Source organism: Mesocricetus auratus, unplaced genomic scaffold, assembly GCF_017639785.1.
Source record: "Mesocricetus auratus isolate SY011 unplaced genomic scaffold, BCM_Maur_2.0 Super-Scaffold_100021, whole genome shotgun sequence".
Classification (NCBI taxonomy): Eukaryota; Metazoa; Chordata; class Mammalia; order Rodentia; family Cricetidae; genus Mesocricetus; species Mesocricetus auratus.
In genome coordinates this window covers 7153314-7180974 of record NW_024429202.1, presented here as the reverse complement: position 1 = coordinate 7180974, position 27661 = coordinate 7153314, and the positions used below count along the sequence as shown (strand labels likewise).

General features: G+C 51.7%; 3 protein-coding genes across 13 annotated transcripts in view; 1 reads left to right on the top strand and 2 right to left on the bottom strand.

Annotated features, from left to right (window-relative positions):
* Klhdc3 (kelch domain containing 3) overlaps positions 1 to 2188 on the bottom strand; it is a 5842-nt gene extending 3654 nt beyond the window's left edge. The window contains exon 1 of one of the 2 annotated variants that reach the window (XM_005072356.4): positions 1983 to 2188. The gene's annotated coding sequence lies outside the window, so the exon portion shown is untranslated. Of the gene's footprint in view, positions 1 to 412; positions 551 to 1982 lie in introns of those variants that run through there. The other variant, XM_021228582.2, reaches the window with a different exon arrangement.
* Positions 1 to 4199, top strand: part of Mea1 (male-enhanced antigen 1) — a 5056-nt gene extending 857 nt beyond the window's left edge. The window contains exons 1-5 of one of the 9 annotated variants that reach the window (XM_040729437.1): positions 272 to 289; positions 501 to 577; positions 2914 to 3194; positions 3273 to 3375; positions 3783 to 4199. In XM_040729437.1, the coding sequence (XP_040585371.1) occupies positions 2925 to 3194; positions 3273 to 3375; positions 3783 to 3934 (525 nt within the window). In that variant the 5' untranslated portion in view covers positions 272 to 289; positions 501 to 577; positions 2914 to 2924 and the 3' untranslated portion in view covers positions 3935 to 4199. Of the gene's footprint in view, positions 1 to 172; positions 290 to 443; positions 578 to 1694; positions 1787 to 2308; positions 2488 to 2719; positions 2796 to 2913; positions 3195 to 3272; positions 3376 to 3782 lie in introns of those variants that run through there. The other 8 variants (XM_040729439.1, XM_040729436.1, XM_021228583.2 and 5 more) reach the window with 8 other exon arrangements.
* Positions 4057 to 27661, bottom strand: Ppp2r5d (protein phosphatase 2 regulatory subunit B'delta). 2 transcript variants are annotated; one of them, XM_005072358.4, is made up of 16 exons: positions 27504 to 27661; positions 22691 to 22768; positions 10167 to 10359; positions 9754 to 9953; positions 9559 to 9669; positions 9345 to 9437; positions 8860 to 8990; positions 8683 to 8742; positions 8471 to 8579; positions 7899 to 7952; positions 6992 to 7162; positions 6775 to 6902; positions 6168 to 6269; positions 6018 to 6090; positions 5428 to 5544; positions 4057 to 5225 (listed from the first exon to the last, which is right to left on the bottom strand). In XM_005072358.4, the coding sequence occupies exons 1-16, from the start codon at positions 27528 to 27530 to the stop codon at positions 5088 to 5090; spliced, it is 1785 nt and encodes a 594-aa protein (XP_005072415.1). In that variant the 5' UTR covers positions 27531 to 27661; the 3' UTR covers positions 4057 to 5087. The 2 variants fall into 2 exon arrangements, with proteins under 2 accessions (XP_005072415.1, XP_005072416.1); XM_005072359.4 differs by having other exon boundaries at positions 22691 to 22771; positions 27504 to 27660.

Below are 27661 nucleotides of genomic sequence, written 5' to 3'. Positions count from 1 at the left end.
ACCCTGGTGGCCCTCCCACACCACCCCTCTTCAGGGACACTAGTCACAGCTCAGGTGGCTGGCCCTGCCCCAGGGGAGCCGCAGAGGTCAAGACGCTAGCCCTGACCCTGTGTTCTGCCACAGTGAAGGGTGGGGCCACCTTAACCCGACTGCCAGCTCAGAATCTGGTTTCAACTCCACCCTGTCTCTGGCTTGGAACAAGCTCAAAGCCCCTTCCCATACTGGTGTGTTCTTGCTTCTGGCTCTGCTTACCGCCACCTCTCTAAGAATTTCCCTCCATCTCTTAAAGGTAGGGATCTCCAAATCCTCCCAGCTATTAATAGCCCAGCCAGCCCCAGCCAGTCCACTGAGAGCTGGCACAGGTTCTTGAAGTAGAAAGCTTTAGGCTTCTAGAGGAGAACAGTGTCCCTACCTAGGACAGGGAACTCCATGTAACCATGGTTGATTAGCCCCTCACAGAGTTCTTGTCAAGCTGATCCGTTGTCCCTGGGGTCACTCAGGGTGCCCACAGGCACGAGGACTTCCTTTGACAGCTGTAGCTCGTATGCTGCCAGGACTAGAAACTTAAGCCAGAAAGGTATGTGTGTATTCGGGTTGGGGGAGGGAAGAGGATCTCTCCCTTGCCACTTCCCAACCTTGCTATCGCTGGAGAACAAGTCACTTCCAACAGCTCTCCCCGGTCAAGTCTCTAAAGGAAGGAAAGCAAAACCGCACTGCACAGGACAAGGGTCCCCAGACATAAGACGGGCCATGGCCTCTCAGACAGCGTGCCATCCTAGTGATAACGGGTACATCTTAGGGTTCTTTCAGGCAAATCCTTTGCCAACTGGCAACGCTCTGCCAAGAGACATCTGCTGGGTTTGGGTGGATAATCTATCTGCTCGCTGGCAGAGAGGAGAGAGGAGAGCAGGCAGACCCTCAGGAGGGAGGCAAGGGAGGTCCCTTGCAGGAGACAGGCATGACTTTCAGTTGGCTTGTCACTGCTGGGCAGCCAGCCTCCCTCAGCCCTACACTGTATGCTTTAAAAAGCCATCTACCAAAACCTGAAACAGCAGCAGCCATAAATTACTCTCATCCGTGCGCGTGGGGGAAAGCTGACTGAAAGCTTTCAGAAGGGAAGCCCGAGGCAGGTGTGGCAGGGCATGCCTTTAGTCTCAGCACTGGGGAGGCTGGGATGTCTATGAGGCCAAGGCCACCAGAGCTGTACCGTGAGACCCTGTCTCCAAAAAAAGGGGGGGGGACATCAATTTCCCTCATAGCCTTCACCCTCCCCTGAAGGCAAGTTCAAAATTAAAAATGCACAGATGAGACTATCAATCCCTGAGAGTCGGACAAAGAGCCCATCATCTTCGTTCATAAGGAGAAATAACTCAAAGGCAGGGGTTAAACAGGGCCTCTGGGTTTCCCGCATTCTCCACCATTACATTTTCAACCTTCCATTCACTTGACGTTCGCTCCCGTCCCTGACAGCTTGCAATGCTTGCTCTCCACTCGCGAGCGTTCCCTTCTCGGTCTCCCGAGAGCTCTGCAGTTCCCTTGCCTTCCCTTCTCCCCTCAGACCCCTCTAGCTCGTCCACCTCCAGAAGGGAAGAAAACGCTCATTGCCCCTCCAGCCGTGGACGTTCCTCTCCGAGTATGACTCGACTCCTGTTTATTCCACCTTTCTCGGCCGCCCCTCCCCCACAGCGCCAGACACTGTCCCCTCCCCCTGCCATTATGCTCAGCTTCCTGATTCTCTTCAGAACACACTCGTCCAGTTTCTTTCTGCGCCTCCTCCAGCCACCAGGTCTCTCCCACCCGCTTCCAGACCATTTTCCCCAACCCTTTCGCTGTCCATTAACTCTCCTCTTTCCCAGCATCCCCCTAGCTCCCTCCCCACCGCCATCTCATCCTTCTCAGCCCCTCCCCCGCGACGCCAGGACCAGCCTTGGGCGTCGCCAGACCCTCCAACCTTTCTCATCCCTCACCCCATCCCAGACTACCTGCCAGGCCGGGCCGGGGTGGGGCCGCGGGTCCTCGCGCTGCTGGCAGCCTAGAGCCCGTTGCGCGCCAACCGACTCCTCGGTCCCCAACGAGATAAACACTGCCAGGCTCGTCCTTCCGGCGGGCAGCAGGACGCGCACGTGCAGTGAGAACCCTGGGCCCGACGCCTTCGGGAACTTGTAGTCTCAGGGACTTGTAGTCCGCAAGTTACCTCAGGACGGGCAGACGGGGGATGGAGGGGAGGGCCGGGAGGAGGTGCGCCTGCGCAGAATACGGCGCGCTCCCGAGGGCCATTGGGTAATGTAGTTCTTTGTGGTCCGGGCAGGGGATGGCGGAGGCGGACTTCTCGTCCTCGCTTGCGTCAGTCTTGGGCACGGGGCGGGGCTGGAGGACTAAGAGCCATAGCGCGTCCTGCCCCGCCGGAAGTGAAGGTGCGGGTCCGGCTGTGGGCTCTGAGAGGGTGAGGCGCGAGGAAACACCAACGCCAGGAGTCAGTGGGGGCGGGTAGGGGACTCTGCAGCTGGGGCCATTGTAGGGGCGCCCATGGGCTTGAAGGGCTTTTTATCAGGCGATACTGCGGTGTCCCGGAGAGACGGGATGAGGGGCGGGGACGCGCCATCGTGGGTAGTTTGGCGACCTGCAGTGACCGAGCCGGGGAGGGGCGTGCCGGGAGGGGGCGAGGGTGTCTTCGGAAGCGGTGAAGCCCTCGGGTTGTCTGTTTATTCAGGAATCGGGAGAGTTAAAGACTGGTGGGCTCGAGCTCAATATGAGAACCCAGACTTAAGGCGGGGAGGCACAAGGGATGGGAGAAGGTAGGAAGATGCCCGCGAGAGGGAAGCGGGTTTTATGCATGTAAAAGGACACTGCAGATCGCGGTACGAAAGCGGACTTGGTGTCACCCATCCCTACCCTGCCTTTCTGTCCTTGCAGCCCCTGCCCGGATGGCAGCAGTAGTTCTAGGGGGAGACACCATGGGCCCTGAACGTATCTTCCCCAATCAAACTGAGGACTTAGGGCCACATCAGGGTCCGACAGAAGGAACTGGGGATTGGAGCAGTGAAGAACCTGAGGAAGAGCAGGAGGAGACCGGAGCAGGCCCAGCAGGCTACTCCTACCAGCCCCTCAATCAAGACCCTGAACAAGAGGAGGTGGAGCTGGCCCCGGTGGGTGAGGGAGAGGATGGAGCTGCTGATATCCAAGACCGCATCCAGGTATGGTGGAGGAATTGTCCCAAAGAGGGTGGGACAGGACGCACCACAAGCTGGGTGCAAATGGCGTTGTTTCTGCAGGCCCTGGGACTTCATTTGCCAGACCCACCGTTAGAGAGTGAGGATGAGGAAGAGGAGGGGGCTGCAGCACTGAGCAGCCACAGCTCTATCCCCATGGACCCAGGTAAAAAGGCTCCTCCTCTCATTTGCGAATACCCATGAAGGAAACACATCGGTTTAGACCAGTAAGAAAAGTCTCAGCGCACCACCTTACTTTTTTTCGAAACAGGGTTTCTCTGTATTGTTTTGGAGGCTGTCCTGGAACTCACTCTGTAGACCAGGCTGGCCTCGAACTCACAGAGATCCGCCTGCCTCTGCCTCCCGAGTGCTGGGATTAAAGGCGTGCGCCACCAACGCCCGGCTTACCACCTTACTCTTAGAAGGAAGTTTGTTAGCAGATTTTCAGAATCTAGGTGGGATGCTTAGCTAGACTTGACAATAATGTGGAGTTGGTAATTCCCTGATTCAGGAAATAGGGAGAGGAACTGGTCCACCGTCCATTCCCTAATCAGCCTGTGGCTATGCTTTCAGAACACGTGGAGCTGGTGAAAAGGACGATGGCTGGAGTGAGCCTGCCTGCACCAGGCGTCCCTGCCTGGGCTCGGGAGATATCGGATGCTCAGTGGGAAGATGTAGTACAGAAAGCCCTCCAAGCCCGGCAGGCGTCCCCTGCCTGGAAGTAACCACACAGAGAGCTGCCCGTCTCCTCCCTACATTGCAAACCAGGACCAGCACAGGACCAACACAACTCTGGTTTTAACATCCACCTTCCCATGTCCCATTCCACATCAAGGCAAATCAGACCTCTCAGAGACCCACTTTATTCTGTTCTGTACATATGGGGACACCGGCCCAAGCCCAACCCACCTTAGCACGTATCACTCTGTGGAGAATAAAGCACCCTATGTACACAGCCAGAAGCTGCACTGCCTGTGTACCTGAAACCTGGCCCAGCCCTCCCGGTCCTTGCTTTTCTGAGTGCCCAAAGGGTACAGGTGACGGCCTGCCCAGCATCCGCATAAACAGGAAATAAATAGGTGCTGCAGGAGCCATGCTGGGGCACTGCTCCTGCTTCCTTCTCTGTAGCTATGGGAACCACCAGCACAGGAAAGCAGTCAGCCACAGGGTGGTCCCTTCCATGTTTGTGATCCCAGGACTGCTGCATGCCATTGAGGGCCAGGTAGATGGTCCATTCTCCCCACCTTGGTCCACTGGCCATATTCATCTAGTGTCCATAACATACTTTTTTGACCTCTGTGTTGTCCTGGCTAGGTTGAGGATGAAAGGAATACACCACCAGCCCTTGCCTGCATAATGCTGGGGCCTATTTGTGCTACTGGGGGCTGGTTCTCCAGCTCTTCACTCCAGGGGCCAATGGAACTTGATGTAACAATCTCCTGCTTTACCCTGCAGGGGAGAGGACAGACACCTCAAGTTTGGATGAGGATGAAGGGGAGGGAGGGGCATGTGACCCCTGTGTGTGTGTTTCTCACAACAGTTTCAGGTAGCTGGGAGGGCAGGGGGACAGGCACCCCCAGGTTGTCTAAGCACTGAGCACTCAGTGCTCAGCCTGTCTGTACTAGCCACAGGGAGGCATGAACACATTTAGGGGAGAAGAGGGAGCGCCCTGGGCATCCCTGCTTCAGTGCCTGCATCCTCTAGAGTAGCCAGAGAGGTGCTGTTTTGCCCCAGGTCAGCCAGTAAGGAGCAGAGGGTGAGGGCGGGCTGCGTCCCAGGGCTGGGTGGGCTGTCGCCCTGGGGAAGGGAAGGGCTGGGTGGGCTGTCACCCTGTGGAAGGGAGGGGCTGGGTGGGCTGTCACCCTGGGGAGGGAGGGGTCAGAGAGCCTCCTGGCTGGCAGTTAGGAACTCTTCTGCCCGCTTGTGCGCCTCTAGTGCCTTGATGGTGTACACATCCTGTGGCAGCTCGGACTTCCTCCGAAGCAGCACTTTCTCCTTCTTGATGTCCTTCAGCATCTGTGTGTGGACAGGGAGAAGGCCAGAAACGGTGACCAGTTCCCAAGAAATTCAGTTTTCTCTCTGTGGCTCTGCTAGCCTGTCTGCTCTCTCCCAGAGCTGTTGTTCCCTCCCAGCCTGCCCCTGCCCCTCCCAGCCTGCCCCTGCTCCTCCCAGCCTGCCCCTGCTCCTCCCAGCCTGCCCCTGCCCCTGGTGCTCTCACCTGCACTGCCTCTGTCTCCACTGTCCTCTTCAGAAGCTGGATGTCCTCTGCTGTGGGGGTCTCTGTCTCCATGGAGTACACAGGGGGCAGCGGCGGAGGAGCTCGAAACATAGGGTACTGAGAGCAGGGTATGGACACGGTGAGCACTTCAGGGTACTGAGAGCAGGGTATGGACACGGTGAGCACTTCAGGGTACTGAGAGCAGGGTATGCACACGGTGAGCACTTCAGGGTACTGAGAGCAGGGTATGCACACGGTGAGCACTTCAGGGTACTGAGAGCAGGGTATGCACACGGTGAGCACTTCAGGGTACTGAGAGCAGGGTATGGACATGGTGAGCATTTCAGGGTACTGAGAGCAGGGTACGGACACGGTGAGCACTTCAAACATAGATACTGAGAGGCAGGGTATGGACACGGTGAGCATTTCAAACACAGGTACTGAGAGCAGGGTACGGACACGGTGAACATTTCAAACATAGATACTGAGAGCAGGGTATGGACACGGTGAGCACTTCCAAGCCTATTTGCCTTGTTCTTCTGGAACCTCTCTCTACTGTAAAAGGACAGGCAGGGGCATAAGAGCCTCACCTGGGGATTGAGCCGAGCCAGCTCCTCGATCTTCTGCCACATCTCCTCTCTTTCCTTCACTCGGAACCGGCCCCTGGGGGAGGAACAGCAGGTTGGGGTTGGGGACACCGAGCTGGAGCTGTAGGTCCCCATCCTGCAGGAGAGACTCACTTCTGCTTCTCTGCCTTGTACTGTTGTGTGCAGTCATCAAACAGCTTCTGGTTCATCTCCATGAAGAGCTTCAGGGCATTATAGATGAGTCCATGGATTGTCCTACCGCCCAGAGAGAGACATGTGCAGGAGGCCAGAGTGCCGTTAGTGCCACAGCCCCAATTTGCTCAAGTGTCTGCCAAAAGCTTTTCCACTTCCTGTTCCTTTCCAAAGCTCTACACTGTAGAAGCAGCTAACTCTTTACTAAATCATGTGCCCGAGAGCATCTGATGGGCCTTACTAATCCTGGCTCCGTGGCTTCCCAGTAAAGACTGTCAGCACCACACTACGCTTGCCTTCTGCAGGAAAGCCTGTCTGCAAAAGCATGTCACGTAGGTCCCTCCAGCCTAGGTCTCCCAGGCTGTGGTATGAAACAGGTCAGCTATCTGGTACTGCAGGCTGTCTCGTTAGCATCTTTTCTTGCAGCCATCTCGAGGACCTACTTAGTGATACCTGGTGAGCACCAGCTCTGGCTGCAGAGTGGCCAGTGAAATCCCCGTCTCGAGTTCTACACCCTCTGAGTTTTGAATGCCCAGATCCCACCACCAGCCCAAGGTCGGTGCCCTACTTGTTCCAGTGGCTTTTGGAGTTCCTATAGAGTGCAGGAAACATGATAGGGAGGACTCGGGCAGCATTGTCACTGATCAGGCTCATGATGTACTCATTATTCCAGTAGTAGAGCGCACGCTCCGCCACCTAGCAAGGAGAAGTGACACGCAGTGGGCACTCCCTGCAGTCCTCAAGACCTGCTCTGCCGAGTCTGGGAGATATGGTTCTGGTCTTACCTGGAAATGGGGGCTGGAGACACACTTGGCAAGCTGGCGGAAGAGGGGTTCCATCACTTTGCTGAACTCCGAGGGTTCAATGACATCCAGAATCTCCTCTAGCTCATTCAGAAACATCACTTCCTTGGGGCTGTGGGTCTTAGGCCAAAATTTGAGAAGTCCCACAATCACCTGTGAAGAGGATGTGAGGATAAAACTCCTAACACTGCTCACTCAGTTCTCTGGAAAGCTCTTCTATTGTGGTTATCGTCTACCACAGCTAACCACACGGCTTCTCGGACTTGGGTTAGTCTCCTGAGTATATAGATAGGTTTTTTTATTATTATTATTTTAATTTTAAATAGCTTGTTTTACATGTCAATCCCAGTTCCCACTCCCTGCCCTCCTCACGCGCCCTCCCACCATCCCCCCCCCAGCCTCCCACCCTATCGCCATTTCCTTCCACATAGGGGATATCTAGAGTCTGTCATTTCTTTTTTTTTTTTTTTTTTTTTTTTTTTTTTTGGTTTTTCGAGACAGGGTTTCTCTGTGGCTTTGGAGGCTGTCCTGGAACTCGCTTGGTAGTTCAGGCTGGTCTCGAACTCACAGAGATCCGCCTGCCTCTGCCTCCCGAGTGCTGGGATTAAAGGCGTGCGCCACCAACGCCCGGCTGAGTCTGTCATTTCTATAGACAGGTTTTGATTCCCTTGAAAGGAAGCCACATTCTCAGTCCTCCTGAGCGGCCACTTACAGTGTTATACAGTAGTTACACACTGGAGCTAGGGTTTCTTGCTCAGTCATAAAGTTCTTGCCTGATAATGTACAAGGCCCTAGATTTGACGGCCAGTACCACAAATGACAGAAACAAAATCAACAGGTATAGATGGGCAAGCATCGCTGATGCCTGGGGTCCCAGAAAGGAAATTACCGGCTCAGTGAGACTGCTCTCCTTCTCCAGGAACTGTACCACACAGTATGCCAACTGTAAAAGGTTGGAAATGGGAGTGAAAATGCAGTTCTTAGAAGGCCTCAGCACTCAGTGGCAGATGAGAGCCCAGAATGGAAGGGGAGGTGTAGAGGGTTCACCGCCACCCTCTGTCGGCAGGGGAGGTGTAGAGGGTTCACCATCACCCCTGTGTCAGGGAAGGTGTAGAGGGTTCACCACCCCTGTGTCAGCAGGGGAGGTGTAGAGGGCACACCACCACCCTCTGTCAGGGGAGGTGTAGAGGCTTCACCATCACCCTCTGTCAGGTGAGGTGTAGAGGGTTCACCACCACCCTCTATGTCAGCAAGGGAGGTGTAGAGGGTTCACCACCACCCTCTATGTCAGCAAGGGAGGTGTAGAGGGTTCACCATCACCCTCTATGTCAGCAAGGGAGGTGTAGAGGGTTCACCACCACCCTCTGTCAGGGGAGGTGTAGAGGGTTCACCATCACCCTCTGTCAGGGGAGGTGTAGAGGGTTCACCACCACCCTTTGTCAGCAGGGAGCCCTTCCTCACCTGAGGGTGGTACACACTCAGGGACTTGACCTTGTGGAGTGGAAGCAGGACACGGATGAGAAACATCTTGTGCTCTTCCTTAAGGGGCAAGGCGAAGCCATTGATGATGCTGGAAGCCAAGGGATGCTTTTAGGACCAAAGGCTTATATTCAAGCTCAGTGCGCCCATCCCCAGTGTTCCATGGCGGTTCCAGTGCACCCCCATGCACTGACCTGCCAAGGATCTCCAGGAGCTCGGCAATCCCATTGTGATGTTCAGTCTCATAAATGAACCTAAGGAAAGACAACCCTCTTGGCACTACTCCAACGCTCTGTAGTCTTCCCTGCCTTCCTGTTCCCATCCCACCATGATGGACATCTGTGCTCCCAAGCCTGGGCTCATTGCCTCACCTGTAGAAGATGTGGTTGATCTGCCTACGAATATATGCCCGGAGCCCCAAAAACTTGCCATAGATGCGATGTAAAATGGTCTTAAGAAAATCCCGCTCTCTGGGGTCCTCACTATCAAATAGGTCCAGGAGCTAGGAGCAAAAGGTTAGGAAAGGCAGAGAATGAGGCAGCCGCCAGGGAAGGCAATGGGCTGGGGTCACAAGGTTCTAGGCAGGAGAAATCTGGGGTCGGGTCTCTGAAAAGCAGAGTGAATTTATTATACAACTCATTCAATGTGCTACCTGGGTATGCATGCTCATACCCACTGAGTGGAGAGAGGCACCTCGTTCCTTTTCTTCCCCAATTACACCGGAAGTGTCTTTGGGAGCCTTGTACTGGACACAGCAGAACTCCCAGTGTATGAAAATGAGGGGAAGGAGCAGGCAGGGCACAGGTAAAGGCGTGTGGGGCTACAGCTCATGGGACGGCAGGGAGTTCAGACTTACAGCAAGTACAAACTTCTGGTCGATGTACTTCTTGGCTATGTTTGGCTGGAAATCTGGAGACTCCAAGAAACGTAAGAAAAACTCATAAACGAGCTGTGGAGGAAAAGAAGCTTCATTGAGACCTGACCCAAGGACTGGAGGATGCCCCCTTACTGCAGTCCTGAATGACCCTGTGCCCTATAGCCAGACCCATCCTGTCCCTTTGCCCTGGTACCTGGAGATGTGGCCAGGCAGCTTCCAAGGTAGGCTCATCTTCCTCAGGGTCAAACTCGGCTCCTGTGGGATTCGATGAAGGTGGCAGCGTCCGGAAGAGATTCACTGAAAACTGAGGGTGAGCCCAACTTAGAGCACTGCCTGGGCTTCCCAGGGGCTCTCCTCTCCCCCTCTCCTACCCTTCCCCTGTGCCCACCATGGTGACAGCCTCGGGGTAGATGGCCTCAGTGACAACGTCACGGCTGTGGGTGATATACTCCACCATCTCATTGAGTCCTGCCCGCTTCACCTCTTTGAACTTGAGGTCACTGAGTGGGTCTGACACAAAGTCGAAGAGGACGCAGCACTGGCGTAGCTTCTGTATGAAGAGTTCCTCACGCTCCTGGGTTGGCGAGTCTGCGGAAGCTCAGCTGTCAGGTGTGCCCCGCCAATCTTCATACACATCCCATTGCTATTGCGGGTTTCCCTTCCCCCTGCCACCGCTCTGCCCCCTGGTGCCTTGTCACAGCGAACCCCGTGTCTATAGAACACCCTTCCCCCAAAGACAGACTCCTAAACCAATCTTCACGGCCCCCAAGCCCAGCCCATCCCCCCGTCTTCTGTGAGTACCCTTCAAGGCAGGAAGCTTTTGTAGCTCCCTGTTCTTGCTGAGGTTGAAGCGGGAGGAGCTTTGCCGTCGCTCTTTCTTGACAATCTGGGGTCCCCCTGAGTACTTGATTTTGCTGAGCTGGGTTGGGGGTGGTGTGCTGTTGCTGGGACGCTTGTTGGATGATGGTGGTTGAGTCTGAGGCTGGGGCGGGGCCTAGACACAAAAGTAATCTGTTGAAGCCATCTCCAAGAGATGCTCCCAACGCGGCCTTGACATCCATCCCTAGCCTCTTCACATTTGTGGAGTGGTAGTAAGCTGTCCCTGACAGATAGGCCAGGGACAGACAGAGATAACTGTGGTGTAGCTCCAAAAAGTCCTACTGTCCTACCTGTGTATCCACAGCCTTCAAAGTGTTCACATCGTAAGGAGGCAAAAGTGACTGGATGGATGGTGACAGAAATAAGAAAGTAGAGACAAGTAGTTATTGGGGCCAAAGATCTAGCTTAGTGGAAGAGCACCTGCCTACTATGTGCAAGGCTGAATTCAGTCGCGGGAGGGGGAGCGGATTCTAGCCCTAGTTTCAAGAGTCGACTGAGAGGCAACATGAGGCTCCTTCTGGACAATGGGAACACTATGTCTTGAGGACATCTGGGAAGTAGCACAGTGTGCAACATACAATTCATTGAGTACATTTAGATGACTGAATATTCTATATCCTTCAATTACAAAGGAAAAGAAATTCATTCTTAAGTCTTAGCAGCTTACCAGAAACTTAGTTTAATAAAAATCCTAGCTTGGCAGTGGTGGCACACACCTCTAATCCCAGCACTTGGGAGGCAGACGCATGTGGACCTCTGAGTTCAAAGTCAGCCTGGCCTACATACCAAGTTCCAGGCCAGTGAGACTTGCTTAGTGAGACCTTGTCTCAAGCAAACAAAAGGAGAGTGGCTACTGGAGAGATGGAAGAGCAGTTAAGAGCACTGGCTGTACTTCCAGAGAACCCCAGCACCCATGTAGCAGCCTACAAATGCCTGCAACTCCAGTTCCAGATCTAATGCCCTCTTCTGACTCCAAGGACACCAAAAATACCTATGGTACACATACATACAGGAAGGCAAACACCCATAAAAGTAATAAATCTTTTTTTGTTTATTTGGCTTTTGCAGACAGGGTTTACCTCCTTGTGTATCCTCCCTAAAAATAAGAAATCTTAAAACAAAACTGGGTATTATGCACACCGGTAATTCCTGAATTTGGATGGTGGCAATGAGGGTAGAGAGTTCCAGGACAGCCTGAACTGCATAGTAAGACCCTGTCAAACAACAACAGACCCCACTAAACTGAGTGACCTTGGTGGCATGCACCTGTGATCCAGCTACTCTGAGGCTAAGAGGAGGAGGCCTGAGCAACTGAGGGAGACTGACTCAAGTTAAAGGTACAGGCACAGAGCTGCACAGCAGAGCACTTGCCCAGCCCTGGGTTCAATCCCCAGTATAGCAAATAAATTAATTAATTAATTAATCCTGTGAAGCCTGTGTTCTCTCTGGACACAAGAGAATGAAAGGCGACAGAGTCTGGCTCAAGCTGATCGGTGGGTTCTTTACCACTCTGGTCATCTGGCTCTCTGCTTCAAACAACCCTCGAGAACTGGTTTGGCTAAGGTAAAACAGGAAGGGGGACAGAGGAGGTACTATACATCTCCTATTGTGGCCAGCAACGAGCTAGCGTCATTCCAGACAATGTAAGGTGTGCAGGACTCTGGGACCTCCCTTTCTACATTGGGGGGGAGGGGAGAAGAGGCCGGGAGGTCAGTAGTTGGTGAACATGTGGACCCTCCACACCACTTGTATCTTGCTTCCCTGCCTGACAATAACCAATCCCTCATCTGTGAAGCTTAACGTTCAAGAACACACTAAAAGCCTGATGTGGTGGCTACGTCTTTAATCCCAGCACTCAGGAGGCAGAGGCAGGTAGATCTCTTGAGTTCAAGGTCAGTCTGGTCTACAGATCGAGTTCCAGGACAGCCAGGGCTGTTACACAGAGAAACCCGGTCTTGGAAACAAACAGAACACATTAAGCCTAGCATGTTGGCTTATAGCTGTAGTAATCCTAGTATTTAGGAGGCTGAGGTAGGAGGATGGCCATGAGTTCCAAGCCAGCCCAGGCTAAGAGTGAGATCCTGTTTCCAAAGCAACAACAAAACTACTGGGGTGGCAGAGATGGCTCAGTGGTTAAGAGTACTTACTGCTCTTTTTTTCTTAATTTATTTTTATTTTATGTACATTTGTGCTTTGCCTGGATAAGGGTATGGATCCCCTGGAACAGGAGTTACAGACTGTTGTGAGCTGCCATGTATATGTATGCTGGGAATTGAACCTGGTCCTCTGGAAGCACCCTTAAGTGCTGAGCCATCTCTCCAGCCCCCAAAGAGTACTTACTGTTCTTAACCTCTGATACAGAGCACTGGAGTTTAGAACACAGCACCAACATCAGGCAGCTCACAAATGCCTATTTATCTAGCTCTCCTTCTAGCCTCCTTGGGAACCTACACACACAATGTATACAAACGTGAGCACACGCGCGTGCACACACACTAAACCTTAAAAAAAAAAAAAAAGGTCAATCACCAAATAAACTCCCTGGTCCGGACTATCTAGACTCAGCCCCTGGCTCTGGAACTTCCTAGCTGAGTTCACAGCTTCCTTGGATCTCAGTGTCCTCGTCTTTAAAATCAGGTTGGCGACACTGCCCAGCTTCGAGGGCTGCAGTCAGAATGGAAACACGGAGTGTCTGGCACACACAAGTGCTCTGCAAGTGTCTGCGGTCCTTGCTGTCCTGTAATCATTTTTATTTCTATACCTGGGTCCTGGAAATGCCTCCCCAGGCCAACCCGCCCAAATGTTCCTTTGAGTCCACTGTGCCCTTTGAAAAAGCAGAGAGCAGGAAGTCACTGGATCTTTCAGGGAATCACACCTCTTCCAAAAAGTTGAATCAGCTCACTATGGCCCTTGGGGCTCACCTCAGCCTCCTTTAACTATCTGTCTGTTCCATTGCCTCCCTAGGGATAACTCTTCCTTAGTCTTTTTTTTTTTTTCTTTTTTTTTTTTTTTTTTTTTTGGTTTTTCGAGACAGGGTTTCTCTGTGGCTTTGGAGGCTGTCCTGGAACTAGCTCTTGTAGACCAGGCTGGCCTCGAACTCACAGAGATCCGCCTGCCTCTGCCTCCCGAGTGCTGGGATTAAAGGCGTGCGCCACCAACGCCCGGCCTTCCTTAGTCTTTTTATGTGTCATTTCCTTCTACTAGATCAGCAGTTCTCAGCCTTCCTAATGCTGAGACCCTTTAATACAGTTCCTCATGTTGTGGTCACCCCCAAACATGAAATTATTTTCACTGCAGTTTCATAACTATATTTTTGCTACTGCTACTGTTATGAATCATAATGTAAATATCTGCAGGATATCTGATATGTGACACCTGCAAAAGGGTTGTTCTAAGTCCCCAGAGGGTTGAGATTCACATGTTGAGAACCAGTGGACTAGACAATGAATTTCTGGTTTTTTTGTTTTTTTTTGTTTTTTAATTTAGTTTTTTGAGACAGAGTGACTTTCTCTGTGGCTTTGGAGGCTGTCCTGGAACTAGCTCTTTGTAGACCAGGGTGATCTCGAACTCACAGAGATCCGCCTGCCTCTACCTACCAAGTGCTAGGATTAAAGGCATGCGCCACCAATGCCCAGTGACAATGAATCTCTTGAAAACCAGGGCCCTGGTTTGTATCCCTCTGGGTACTCCCTAAAGTAGTCTCTATCATCGTGGATATTTGGCTGAACCAAACCTCCTCGTGTAGGCCTCTCCCTGCAGGCTTCTCCTGCAGGCCTCTCTCTGCAGGTCCCTTATCTCCAAAGAAGTCCTTAGAGCAGTGGTTAGGGGTCACCACAACATGAGGAACTTTTTATAGTAGAGAGTCACAACATCTGTAATCCAAGTCGAAGGTTGAGAATCACTGTCTTAGAGCATGCTCTGCATAGCAGCAGCAGAGTAGGAGACAGGAAGGGAGGTTAGCTACATCAGCCAGTCGTGGTGGCACACACCATTAGTTCCAGCACTCAGGGCAGGAGGATGTCTGTGAGTTTGAGGTCAGCCTGGTCTACATAGCAAGTCCCATCTAGAGCTACACAGGGAGACCCTATCTCATAGAAAAGATAAAAAAAGCTAGCTAGATCAGTAATTTTCCAACCTCTGTCCAAGTAAGGTTTCAAGAGAACACAGAGTTGCATGGATTAAAAATAAAATGTACAGGGCTAGAAAAATGACTCGTGGTTAAGAGCACTCGCTGGTCTTCAAGAGGACCTGGATTCAGTTCCCAGAACCCACGTGGCAGCTCACACCTGTCTGTAACTCCATTTTCAGGGGACCTGACTCTTCACACAGACATACATGCAGGCAAAACACCAATGTACAGAGATAAATAGATAAATCACTAAAAAAATAAAATAAAATGTCATGGTGTCACTCTGAGTTTAAGGCCAGCCTGATCTACAGAGGAAGTTCCAGGACAGCCAGGAACACAGAATACACAGAGAAACCCTGTCTTGAAAAACAAAAAACAAGACCATTTGATGCCGAGCGGCCCTTCGACAGTGAGACTGCACTGCCGAATGCTGGCGTGACTGGAAAGCAGCCGGGAAGTCAGCTTCATCTCACCCAGGACTGCGGGTTTTGTTAGTGTTTGTGTACGTATATGTGTGACACGTGGGTACATGTTCATGTGTGTGAGTACTTGTGGTCACTGTGCATGTGGATGTCAGATGCTGTCGCCATCCGTCTTGTGTGAGGCAGGGGCTCTTCTTCACTGGTGCATAAGCCAGGCGAGACGGCCTGTGAGCGGCCGAGAACTCTGGCCCCTCCTCCTGGTTGGCCGTACGTTCACTGGCATCACCAGTGTGTGCACTCATCCACCTTTACATGGTTCTAAGGCTGGAGCTCTGTGCTTGTGTGCAAGTGCTTACCTACTGAACCAGTTCTACTTTGGAAGGACCACTGGTAGGCCCCCCAAATTCAGGAAGCATCTGAGACAGTCAGCCCATCTAGTAAAGTCCCTGATGGCCAGGGCCCAGGGAGCCATCTCCTGTTGGTCTAGCCTTCACATGCTTGTCAGAAAGCAAATGTGTGGGTGTCTCTCCACTGTCCTTGGGTAGGTACAAGGCAAGCAAGCCCCTCTGGAACTGCAGCCACCGGGAGGGCAGTTGACAAAGGCAAGCCAGTCATCATTCTGCCCCCCCCCCGGCTGTTCTGTGTCCTGTCCAGTCCTTCTGAGACTCCATGGAGACCCGAAAGACTCTCTAAGCACCATCTACACCCATCCAGGAAGCCTGCCCTGGCCTCCTGCCTCCACCTCCCAAGAGCAAACTCCGCCTCAGCCTTTATGTGCCACTGGACACAGACCCCAGGGCTTTGTGCAAGGCAAGCACTCTCCAAGCTGACCTACATCCCTAGCCCTCACTACTGGATTTTAGTATTGTAGCCGGATGGTGGTGGTGCACACCTTTAGTCCCGGCATTTGGGAGGCAGAGGCAGGCAGATCTCTGTGAGTTCAAGGCCAGCCTGGTCTTCAAAGTAAGTTCCACGATAGGCATGGGTGTTACACAGAGAAACCCTGTCTTGAAAAAACAAAACAAAAAACAAACAACAAAAAGTATTCTGACAGAAAGATGGGACATAAAGTTAGCAGAAAAAGAAGCTGGACAAAGTGGTGTATAGCTCTACTCTTAGCTATGCAGGAGGCTAAGACAGAAAGATCCAGAGTTTGAGATCAGTCTGGATTACATAGCAAGGCCTTATCTTAAAATTAACTGCAAAATGCATAGATAGAACCAAGCACGGTGGTTCACACCCATAACTCCAGCACTCAAGAAACAAAATCGAAACTATCACTGCAGGTTGAATCAAAGCTGAACTGCACAGCAAAATTGGTGCGAAACACGATTAACAAGTGACATGGCTAAGGCACCTGTCCCCAAGACTGACACCGGAGGTCAATCCCCAGCACCCAAATGCTACAAGGACAGAATCCACTCCCACCAAGCTGTCCCATGACAGCTGTGCAGACACACAATAAATACACAAATAAGTGTATACAAAAAAAGCAGGCCAGCCGGGCGTTGGTGGCTCACGCCTTTAATCCCAGCACTCGGGAGGCAGAGGCAGGCGGATCTCTGTGAGTTCGAGACCAGCCTGGACTACCAAGCGAGTTCCAGGACAGCCTCCAAAGCCACAGGGAAACCCTGTCTCGAGAAACCAAAAAAAAAAAAAAAAAAAAAAAAAAGCAGGCCAGGCAGTGGTGGCACACACTTTTAATCACAGCACTCACGAGGCAGAGGTAGGTGGATCTCTGTGAGTTTGAGGCCAGTGTGGTCTATAGATCGAGTTCCAGGACAGAGAAACCCTGTCTCAAAAAAAAAAAAAAGAAAAAGAAAAAAAAAAAAACCAGAAACAAAACAAACACACACACACACACACACACAAAAAGCAAACAAAAGCCCAAGGGCTGCAAAGGCACCCTGTCCCACAGTCACATCCGGGGCTCCATCTAGTCCTGTTCAATTCTCCCATCCTCCCTTTCTTCTCTAGACACCCTGCCAAGCATTAAAGAGGAAAAGGTGACTAGGACACGGCCCCGGCCTTCAATGAGCTCAGAGACTGGTAGGTGGGGCAGCCACAGAAGCAGCTGATAGTACAAGGGAAATGCCAGAGGAGACCACAAAGGCTGTGGAAACACGGAGGAGTGGGTTACCGTTGCCTGCAGGAATTATGGAAGACATCTCTCAAGAGACGACTTAAAAAAAAGATTGATTTTTAAATTATGGGATGTATTTATGTGCAGCTGGAGACGCCCCACATAGGTGCTAAGATTCTAACTCTGGTCCTCTGCAGGATCTGCAGGGCTCCTAACCACTGATCCATCTCTTCAGTCCCCCAACGGGTGCGTCTAATGCAGCTCTTAAAGGATAGATGTGAGTTAGTAGAAAAAGAGAGAGGAGACCACAGCAAGTCCAGAGCAGTGCAGCTGCACGCAGGAGGCCACATTACAGGGGAGCCCGCTGTTTTAGACGATGACTTCCACAGGGACAGTAACCAGGGCAGACGCTAGAACCAAGTGAGGCCAGCTCAGAATCGCTATGGATGTTGGATTTTAACTGTGGGAGATTCCAAAATTAATTTTATGTTGTTTGCAAACAGCGTCTCTCATATTATAGCCCAAGCTGTCCTGGACCTTTAGTGTGTAGACCAGGTTAGCCCTGAATTCACAGCAATCATCCTGCCTCAACCTTCCAAGTGCTAGGATACGGGCATGAATGAGCACACCTGGCTCAAAGTAGACTTTGGTGAGGTTTTGGTTTTCTTGTTTTTTTTTTTTCTTTTTGGTTTTTCGAGACAGGGTTTCTCTGTGGCTTTGGAGGCTGTCCTGGAACTCACTTTGTAGACCAGGCTGGCCTCGAACTCACAGAGATCCGCCTGCCTCTGCCCCCTGAGTAAACTTTTTTTTTAAAAGATTTACTTATTTATTATGTATACAGTATTCTATCTGCATGTATGGCCACAAGCCAGAAGAGGGCACCAGACCTCATTACAGATGGTTGTGAGCCACCATGTGGTTGCTGGGAATTGAACTCAGGGCCTCTGGAAGAGCAGTCAGTGCTCTTAACCTCTGAGCCATCTCTCCAGCCCCTTTCTTGTTTTTTTTTTTTTGTTTTTTTGTTTTTTTGTTTTAAGACATGTAGGAGTGAAGCCCACAAAGCTATCCACCCATGAGGGCGGAGACATTATAAAGACAGGGTTTCTCTGTGTAGCTTTGAAGGCTGTCCTGGAACTCGCTCTGTAGACCAGGCTGACCTTGAGCTCACAGAGATCCAACTGCCTCTGCTTCCCAAGTGCTGGGATTAAAGGTGTGCGGTCACCACTACCTAGCCTGGTGGGATGTTTTTATTTTGTTTTGTTTTGGGACAGAATCTCTCTGTGTAGCCCTGGCTGGCCTGGAACCAACAATGTAGACCATGCTAGCCTTGAACTCACAGAGATCGGCCTGCTTCTTCGTCTGGAGTGCTTGGATTATTGTTGTGGGTCACCACACCCAACTCAAATTGGTTTTGAAGTAGAGCTTGGCTGAGGGTACAGCTCAATGGTAAACACATACTTTGCTTAAGCGACACCCTGGTTCAGTCCCCAGTACTGGAAAGAGGAAAGAAGAAGATTATAAAACCAGGGCTGTGTCTTCCTGCACCCCTGCATCCCTGCACCCAGAACAAGCCAGCTCAAGAATCCATCTTTTCCAATTCAGACGGAAAAGAGCCTTAAATGCAGAGGCAGGACACCGAGAGCCTCACCTGGCCTCTCAAAGCCCCTTCCACCCTGGGATCCTCTTTTAGACTCTCAGAGACGGTGCTTTATTTAGCCTATGAATCCCAGCTCTGCCATTTGTTCATCTGTAAAATAGAGGTGATTCTAGGGGAACGCAGTGACAGTTAAATGTGCAAGCAAAGCATTAGTGTCTGGTACAGCATGCCAGTTGAGCAGTGTCCCCCCAAACCTGTGTCTACCCTAAATCTTTGACTTTACTAACAGGGTCTTTACAGATACACATAAGCAAGTGGAAACGAGCGTTACTGGGTGGGATAGGACATCCCTAAGGATCTGTGTCCTCCTAGGAGGACACGGGGAGAATGCTGTGTGAGGGTAAGGGGAGGACCTGAGGTGACGCAAGGGCGGTCGTAAGCCAGCAGAGGCACAGAACAAACCTTTCCTGAGCCTTAGGACAGGGCTGGCGCAATGGTGCTCACACAGCATCGTGCTCGCTGTGTAATTGTGGTGGATGGTTTGCGATTCCCCAGAGCACACCTGCAATCCCCAGGAACCAGAAGCACAGACAGAAGCCCTAGACCAGTGGTTCTCAACCCTTCTAATGCTGCAACCCTTTAACACAGCTCCTTATGTTGTGGTGACCTCCAACAACAAAATTATTTCGTTGCTACTTCGTAACTGTGATTTTGTTACAGTTAAGAATCCTAATGCCCCTGTCTCGTAAAACCAAAAAAAAAAAAAAAAAAGAATCCTAATGCAGCCTGGCCCACGCCTTTAATCCTAGCACTCCAGAGGCAGACGCAGGCGAATCTCTATGAGTTTGAGGTCAGCCTGGTTTACAAGAGCAAGTTCCAGGACAGCCTCCAAAGCCACAGAGAAACCCTGTCTCGAAAAACCAAAAAAAAAAAAAAAAAAAAAATCCTCATGTAAATATCTGACATGCTGGATATGCGGTTTGAGATCCTGTGAAAGGGTCATTTGACCCCAAAGGGGTTGAGACCCCCAGGTAAAGAACCACTGCCCTAGGCTAGCTGGCTAGTCTGACTCAAAGTATCGGGGTCACGGAGATTGAATAAGACAGCACAACAGAGATGAGGAGCAAATGAAGGCCGTCTGACGTCAGCCTCAGACATCTACTCGCATGTGCACACACCACACACACACAGATACACAAAAATGAAAGTAAACTGAAAACATTTTAAATTTAAATAAGACACCGATGAGGTGGTTCAGCGAGTAAAGGGCACCTGCCACTGCGCCTGATGACCCCGGTTCAATCCCTGGGTCTACATGGTGGACAGAGAACCATGCTCTGGCCTCCACTGGTATATCTTGGCACACTCACACATACACTAAACAAAACCAAACAAACAAATGTAGACCAGGCTAGTCTTGAACTCACAGAGATCTGCCCCTGCCTTCCAATCACTGGGTTAAAGGGAGTACAACCATCCTGTCCCAAATTTTTAAATTCTAAATAAGAGAACCTCAGAGGCTGGGAAGATGTCTCAAAGGCTCTCGCAGAGGAACCAGAGTTCAGTTCCCAGCACCTACAACAGTAGTTCACAGCAGCTTAGAACTCCAGCTATGGGGATGCTACAGGGACCTAACACTTCCTTCTGGACTCTGCAAGTACCTATACACATGTGCACATAGACACACACAGAAATTTAAAATAACTTAAAAAAAAAGATCTCAGGTCGTGTCTTTTATGCTACCCTGACTTCAGACTTCTAGCCTCCATAACTGTAGGGAAATTAACTTCTGCTGTCCAAGGCCACCTATATATGGTAATCAGTTCGGCTGCTTTGGAAAACTACTACAAAATAATTGCTCAATAAAGAAAATGTTAGCTGCTACAATTATTAGGATTAAGTGAAAAATACTTTCTGGCAAATGTTTAACATAGTTAAGAGTTTGGTCAGAAAAGCTCAAAATTCTACACTAGAAAAAAGGGCAAGGGAGAGATGGGAATGGTATTTTAAAACCGCGGTCTCGGGGCTAAGAGATGGCGATCCAGCAGTTCAGAGCACTGGCAGCTGTTCAGAGGACCCAGGTTTGATGCCCAGCACCCACAGAGCTGCTCACAACCACCTCCAACTCCTGTTGGGGGACCTGATGCCCCTCTCCTGGCTTCCACAGATACTAGACATGTCCCTTGTACACAGACATAAATGTATGCAAAATATCCATACACATAAAAATAAAAAATATATAAAGAGAAAAAAAGAAAAAAGAAGACCATGGCCTCCCAACCTGGTCCCCAACTTTCTCGGCATCTGTCTGCCATCCATACAAGAGCATCTTCTAAAAGTCATGAAGAAAAACTCCTGTGGCTATCTCATTAGATAAGCCCGGAAGGCTTTTCATAAAATAGAGCCCAGGGTGACTGTGACACCCTCCAATTCCAGAGGTACCGAGACACGCCATGTCCCTGAGCAGAGCCTCCTAACGACCTGGAGAAACCACAGCCGCCGCCTTAGCCGTCCTGACTTCATTCCCATTCTGTGAGCGACGTCTCACTCACTCTCTAGACCACTCTTCACTCGCACGTGGGTGTCCACACCGGGCCAGGCAAGCAAGACCCTCCAGAAGCCTCCTTACCAATACGCAGTGAGCTCACCAGAAAAAGTGCAGCCAAGGGACTGAAGGCCAAGCAGCAACTCACCGGGCCCTAGTCATGCCCTGGGGACGGAGGTCAGTGGTCGAGGCAGGCCTCTCTAGGCAGATAATGACCAGGGCGCCTAATAACTAGAAGAGTGTTAGTGAGATAGAGGGAGGGGAGGGCCTCTAAGTGTTCTTCCTGTCCCTTTAAGGCCTGGCTCTGAGTCTCTGGCAGTTTTAATACTGATCACTAACTCTCAACTGTTTTCCCAGTGGGTCCCATCAAGATCTAGAGGGTGTGTCCCCGACACACCTGCTAGGACCCACAGTGAGAGGACAGGTATGAGGTGGGTGACACACGACACCACACAGCTCTTCCCCTCAGTTCACAGCCAGGTGGGAACAAATGGTTACGATGTCTGGGGACAAGGACCAGTGCAGAGAGTGCAGATTACTGTGCAAACGTAGGGAAGGGGTCACTACTCTGTTGTGGTCTGCAAATCGGGCAAGAAACCTAGCCTATTTCTCCTGATTACTTTGCAAGTCCTAAAACAATGGTCACCAATGCAAGCATTCATCAGATCTCTTTAGAGGGGACAGGAACAGCAAGGAGCCTGGAAAATCTAAATCCATAGTTAACCACAAACACTTGTCAATCTCCTTTCTCAGGGAAGACCCAAGACCAACCAGTAACTAAGACTTCTGCTTCCTGGACAGTTTAGAGCAGCGAAGAGCAGGAAGGAAAAGGCAGAGAGACTGACAGCAGTTCCCACATTCACTGTTCAGCAAACAAGGCAGCCACTGGCTGTCCCCAGATGTTCAAGGACACCCCTGAACTTCCCCAAGCCCCTCTACTCTCTGGCTATCTTGCTCGCCTGTTTATTGCTTTATAGCCCTAGACTGCTGAGCTGTGCTCACCTCTGTTCATGACTGTCCTTTGGTCACACTGAGACCAACAGCAGTGGACCCAGCCCTGCCCAACTCGGGGACACCAGCTACTCCCCAGTCCTGCCCCACCCAGATCCATACCAAAGTAACGTGTCATTCCATGAAGCATTTGTGGACTTTTCCCCTTTTCTCCAGGACCACAAATCTCCCGCCCCCCCCTCCCAGCCCCTTTTTGAGTCAGGGTCTTATTATGTCTCGCAGTCTAGCTCCAAACTTGGGGTCATCAACTTCCCAAATGATGAGTTTACAGACATGCCTAAATGGACCTCACTACTTTCCCTGGTTTTTACTTTAAGAAAGACATCCTCACAGCATACACTTGAGCATACTGGAAATTAAACCCAAGGCCTTAAGCATACTAATCATGCGCCATACCCCCAGTCACTGAGAAAGGAGTTAGCAACACTAAAAAGTACAGGCAGGAAACAACTTCCATGAGAATCTAAGGAATTTGAAAGAATTAGAGTACTTATTTGTTCCATACCAGCCAATTCCTGCCCAAAATCAGTTGAGATTTGCTGCCCCGTGTAGGCTGTAGAAGCCTCTGCCTGTGTAACTATCCCCTCAGACCCCAGCCCCGAGCTATCAAGGAGCTGTAGCACTTATACTGAAACCAGGGCTATGCCTAAATCTTTTACCTCATCTGTGTTCTCTCCTCCACCATCTTTGCTCGAGCTGCTGGGCTTGGCTGTGCCTTTGGCAAGCTTGGGAGGTTCCTGCTGGAAGAAGATGGAATTACAGTTAGCAGAGACCAAGAGAAAGGAGAGGCCTTGCCTGAACTCTAAAATCTTGGTATTTTATTTTTTAGTACTGGGGATCAAACCTCGTCTACGTTAGCAAACACTCTACCACTGAGATGTATCTCTGAGCAGGTCTTTGTTCTAACTGTGCACTACCCAACTGATTCAGTTAAATCCTACTGTGTCAGCCCGGCATGGCGGTGCACGCCTTTCTTCCCAGAACTCAGGAGGCAGAGGCAGGTAGATATCTGAGTTCAAGGTCAGCCTGGTCTACAAAGCAAGTTCCTGGGCAGCTAGAGCTACACAGAGAAACCCTGTCTTGAAAAACCAAAAATAAATTTTCAAAATCCTACTATGTTGACCCGGGACACACAAAGGAGACCCAGCTCCTCTAAGGTTTAGACTCTGGTTAGGACGCCAGCCTCACTGTAATGATTGAGCGTGACAGCAGTCTCCATCTGTCTCCTCACCAGGCTGGTGAATGAACACGGTAGGGTTAGGAAGCCCTCAGTCAGGAAGAACTAAGGTGAGATGCTTACTGGAATAGCATCAATGAAAAACGAGCTGGGGCCAGGCGTTAGTGGCGCACGCCTTTAATCCCAGCACTCGGGAGGCAGAGGCAGGCGGATCTCTGTGAGTTCGAGGCCAGCCTGGTCTACAGAGCGAGTTCCAGGACAGCCTCCAAAGCCACAGAGAAACCCTGTCTCAAAAAACCAAAAAAAAAAAAAAAAAAAAAAAAAAAAAAGAGCTGGGCAGCCTGGTCAGACCTGCCAAAGGCTTCCATGTTAGAACAGAAATCAGCTCTCTCCCCTCAGGGCCATCCAGAAAGACCCAGAGGCTTTTGTTTAGATGTCATGGGCAGCACTCAAAAGAGGGTGCTGTAGGTATTTAACAGGGTGCTAACCTTCTGAAGGGCTCCGCCCAGGAGCGGCTCAGGCAACAAGCAGTGGGGCTAGAGATGGAGGTGAGGTCCTGAATTGTTAACAAACTGTGAGCACCAATCTAAAGGTTCCCTTGGGAACCTGGCAACTGGCTCAGAGCCCTGGCCTGTCCAGCATCTCTTCCCATGCTCTGGGCCAAAACAAAAGCAACCACACAGGGACAGGATGGGGAGAACGTGAAAGACTTGAGGATGTAGCTCTGACTGCAGGCTCAACACAAATCAATGCGGTGGCGGCCACGGCAGGTCTTGGGAACTTCCACTCACTTCACAGACCTATGTGGAGTACTTGGCCCCCACAGAACCCAGCTCGTGGGTCTGGTCTAGTCATGAGCATGAGCCTGTGGAAGGGGCAATAAGAAATCCTGACTTGCAAAGGGAAAAGCAGCCCATTCCAGCAGTGTATTCTAAAGCTCAGCCTGAAGTGCAACAGCTGCAGGAACCAGGGTAGTTAACAATGGAAGGGAATAGAAGGAGAAGGGTGGGGGAGCCAGACGAAGCTTAACCAGCAGAGGAAGGGCTGCCACGTGGACTAAAGACACAACGTGTCCTCCAGGGCCCAGAGGAACAAGAGAAATGGGCTGACACCGACCGAGGACAGACTGGGGCCAACAAGGGTGGATTTTCTCACAGTGTCGTATGGAAACGGATTGCCCAGTGAAGCTGAAAGGTGAGCGTTTGAGCAGAGGCTGGATGACCTCCTCTAAGACGTGCTGCACAAGGAATCAAGTCTTAGATGAGAGCTGGGTTGGAGGACCTTGGAAATCACTTCCAGCTCTGAGAGTCTGCAATTCAACAGCAGCCAAGCCCCTCAGTAACAAGTGCTAAATCAAATGATTGTGACTATGGGGGCAAACGGATCTCAGGGAGAAGAGAGTTCTGTGTGGGCTGGAACAGGGGGAAGGCTTTCTGGGGGTGGAGAGGGAAAACCATTCTCGGATGGGGAACAGCTTGGGGCTCTGTGCAAGGGGAAGGGGCTTCCTTGGGTAGCACTCTCCCAGTGCCTACTCACAGGGCTGGCCACACTGACTCTTGCCAATTGCTCAAGGCAAGTAGTAGAGGAAAAGAAAAAAAAAAGATGCAGCCATGACACCACGGCAAAGTGACGGACAGCACACACAGACACGAGCCCTCCACCAAAGCTGACCTGTCTTCACTCAAATCTGCTCTCTCTACTTGATTGCCCGCTGCTGATTTTTCTTGTCCACACCACCCACCCTATGGCACTCAGCACGATGTCTGAGAAACATCTCAGGGAATGTGCCTGATTTCAGCTGCCTTGGCGTGTGGGCGTGAGTGGGTGTAGGGGACAGGGCCACAAGCCCGCTGAGGAACAGGTGAATCGCACACACTGTGGCCCGGCCCAGCTGTCGCGTGATGTGAGGCACTGGGGTTTAGAGCCAGCTGTGTTGGAGCTCAACTCTTACCAGTTATGTGAGAGTGGGGAGGTAACTAGCCTCTGGGCCTCACTATACTCACAACAATAGAGCCACTTCCCTTAGCCCAGTGCCTGGCACATAAACTCCCAATGTTGATTAAGTCTATTATCATGAATAAGTTAGCAGGAGGGAGCAGGATACTTCATGCAAGAGAATAAAAGACCTAAATCCAACCTCAGAAGAAAATGGTGCAAATCTCCACAAAGACTGAGTCAGCACACCTACTGTGTGCAGGGAGATGCCAAGCCTCAACAGTTCAGTTATTACCTCAAGGAGGAAGACAAGACTTGTCTACAATTCATTCGCAGACAGGGCTGAACACAGAAAGTCTGTAAGTGAAGGCTCAGGACAGTGTCGCAGAGGAAGCAGTGGAGGACAGCTAGGACAGGGAGAATGGGGACAGGGGATGGAGGAGCAGTGAGGAGCCTCCACCCCCTGCCTCCACCCTGGTACACCTCAGTCACACTGTCGTCTCTCTCCCCCTCAGAACTTTAAGAAAGCCAGTGTAGGAGATTAAATCTCATAAAGGCTTCCATGCATCCCAGTCACGCATGGCCTACGGGAGCCTAACAATGTCTGCTCTATTTCTCAATCCTCCGGTAGGCAAAGGCTTTCTACAGATGGGACAGGACCTGATCCACAGTCGGAAAAACTACAGACGGACAAGAACCCGACTGCTCCCTCAACTCCACACCCGTCAGTTTCCAGCTTAGCTGTCTTGAATGTACAGTTTCTACAAGCGAATGACCCAAACCGTCTTGGCAAACCCACTCCCAAGGACAGGACTGGGTAGGACGCACCACCTCGGAGGTTCAGCACCTAGGGTGCCATCAGCAGCTCTATTCTCTAAATCTCAGGATCTGAGACGTTACGGGGACAACCCATAATCAGAGCGATCTGGCAAATCCACAGCAGCCCCAGGGTAAAGCGTTTGATTGACACGGTGAGGTGGCAGGGGGACGATGAATGCAATCGACCTCTGGGGTGGGTCTTCAGGAGGATGGACCAGTGACACTACCAGGCCAGAGCCGGCCCCAAGAGAAGGGAAGCTGGGGGAGGCTGGAGCTGGTATCCTAGCATCCCTGGGTAAGTCTGTACCTCAGAGAAACCAACCTCTGAGTCAGATCTCAGCAACAGCAGGAAACAAAGGGTAGGAAACGGCAGGGATGAGGAGCAGATGAAGGCATTATGCAGACCGAAGAAGGCAGCATCAACCAATGGCCTGCGGGGCTGGGAGTGTAGCTCAGTGGTACTGCAGCTCAGTGGTACTGCACATGCTCAGCAATGTGCACGACCCTAGGTTTGATCTCTGTGCAAATAAAGAAATGGCCTGTGTCAGGGCATTATTGACAAAGTATGAATGTCCAGGGGTGGCTGGGCTGCACAGTAAGAAAACTAAACAGATCCGGGCAGATTCCTGCTTTAATGGAAATCAAGAAGGGGAGAAATTCAGCACTGGTGCAAAACAAGGAAATGCAAAGGTTATCCTAAGGGATAAGGGGAGGAGCCTGTTGGTTTAGGGTGAACATGGAAGCCAGAGGATGCCCGTTAGGCATTTGCACAGAAGAACCCTCCAAGTCGGGAGAGCTGCTGTTGCAGCTGGGCCTCCAGCAGGATGTGTGACCTTGGACAAGTCCCTTCCCTGGACTCGGCCTCAGTCTCCTCATCTGTACCACTAGGGACTATAACGCATGGGCTCAAAAAGCTCCCTTCCAGCACGGACGTTCTGGGGTTCCATCAACAGAAGGGCTCAGTCCTGCTTACAAGTTTGTGTGTAAAGGAAGACTCGAGGGAGGGGCCTAGGCCAGATTTGGGCGGAGGAGAGAGAAAGCAGAGCGGTTCTAGGTCAGGGGCTTGTCGTGGAGGGAGAAGGGACTGTTCAGAACTGTGGAGAGGCCGGCTATAGGCTAGTGAGGAGAGGAGGGAAGGGGCTGTACAGGGCGGGGGTGGGGTAGCACTGGAGGAAGATGCAGTCTTAGACGAGGACTGTCCCAAACCCGTGGGGTTTCGGGGACACAGGAAGGCGGGGAGAAAAAGCAAGGGAGTGAGCTGGGAGTGGAGCAGATCCGGAGGGGGCCAGGGGTAGCAGCAAAGAGGAAGGGAAGAGGGATAGGTGGGGGGAATCTGTCCGGGGCGAAGAAGGAGAGCTGTCCCGGCTGCTGCACGGGCTGGGGGTGCTGCCAGCCGCGCGGCCCAGGGGCCGGCCCCGGGAGTGCTGCGGGGGGGCCGGACCGGAGGGTCAGTCTGAGGCTGTCCCGGGCCTGCCTCGGGCCCCTCCCAGAGCTCCGCGCAGGCCCCGCGGCGGAGGCGCAAGGGCAAAGGCCACGCTCACCTTATCCTTCTTCAGTTTATAGGGCATCTCGGCCGGTCCACACCCGGCCCGGCTCCTGCGGCCCCGCTCCGGCTCCGGCTCTGCTCGGCCGCACTCGGCCCGCTCGGCGTCTCTTCGCCACCGCCTGCGCGCTGCGCCCGGGCCGAGCGGTGGCTGCG

Bases quoted from the DNA above. Each gene is read 5' to 3' on its own strand.
- Ppp2r5d (XM_005072359.4), bottom strand. From the start codon at position 27,530: ATGCCCTATAAACTGAAGAAGGATAAG. The intron at 9,954-10,166 runs GTACTCACAGAA...GAGCTTCCGCAG, and splicing joins AAAGCTTCCTGCCTTGAAGG to ACTCGCCAACCCAGGAGCGT. The intron at 8,991-9,344 runs GTAAGTCTGAAC...TTTTGCTCCTAG, and splicing joins ACCAGAAGTTTGTACTTGCT to CTCCTGGACCTATTTGATAG.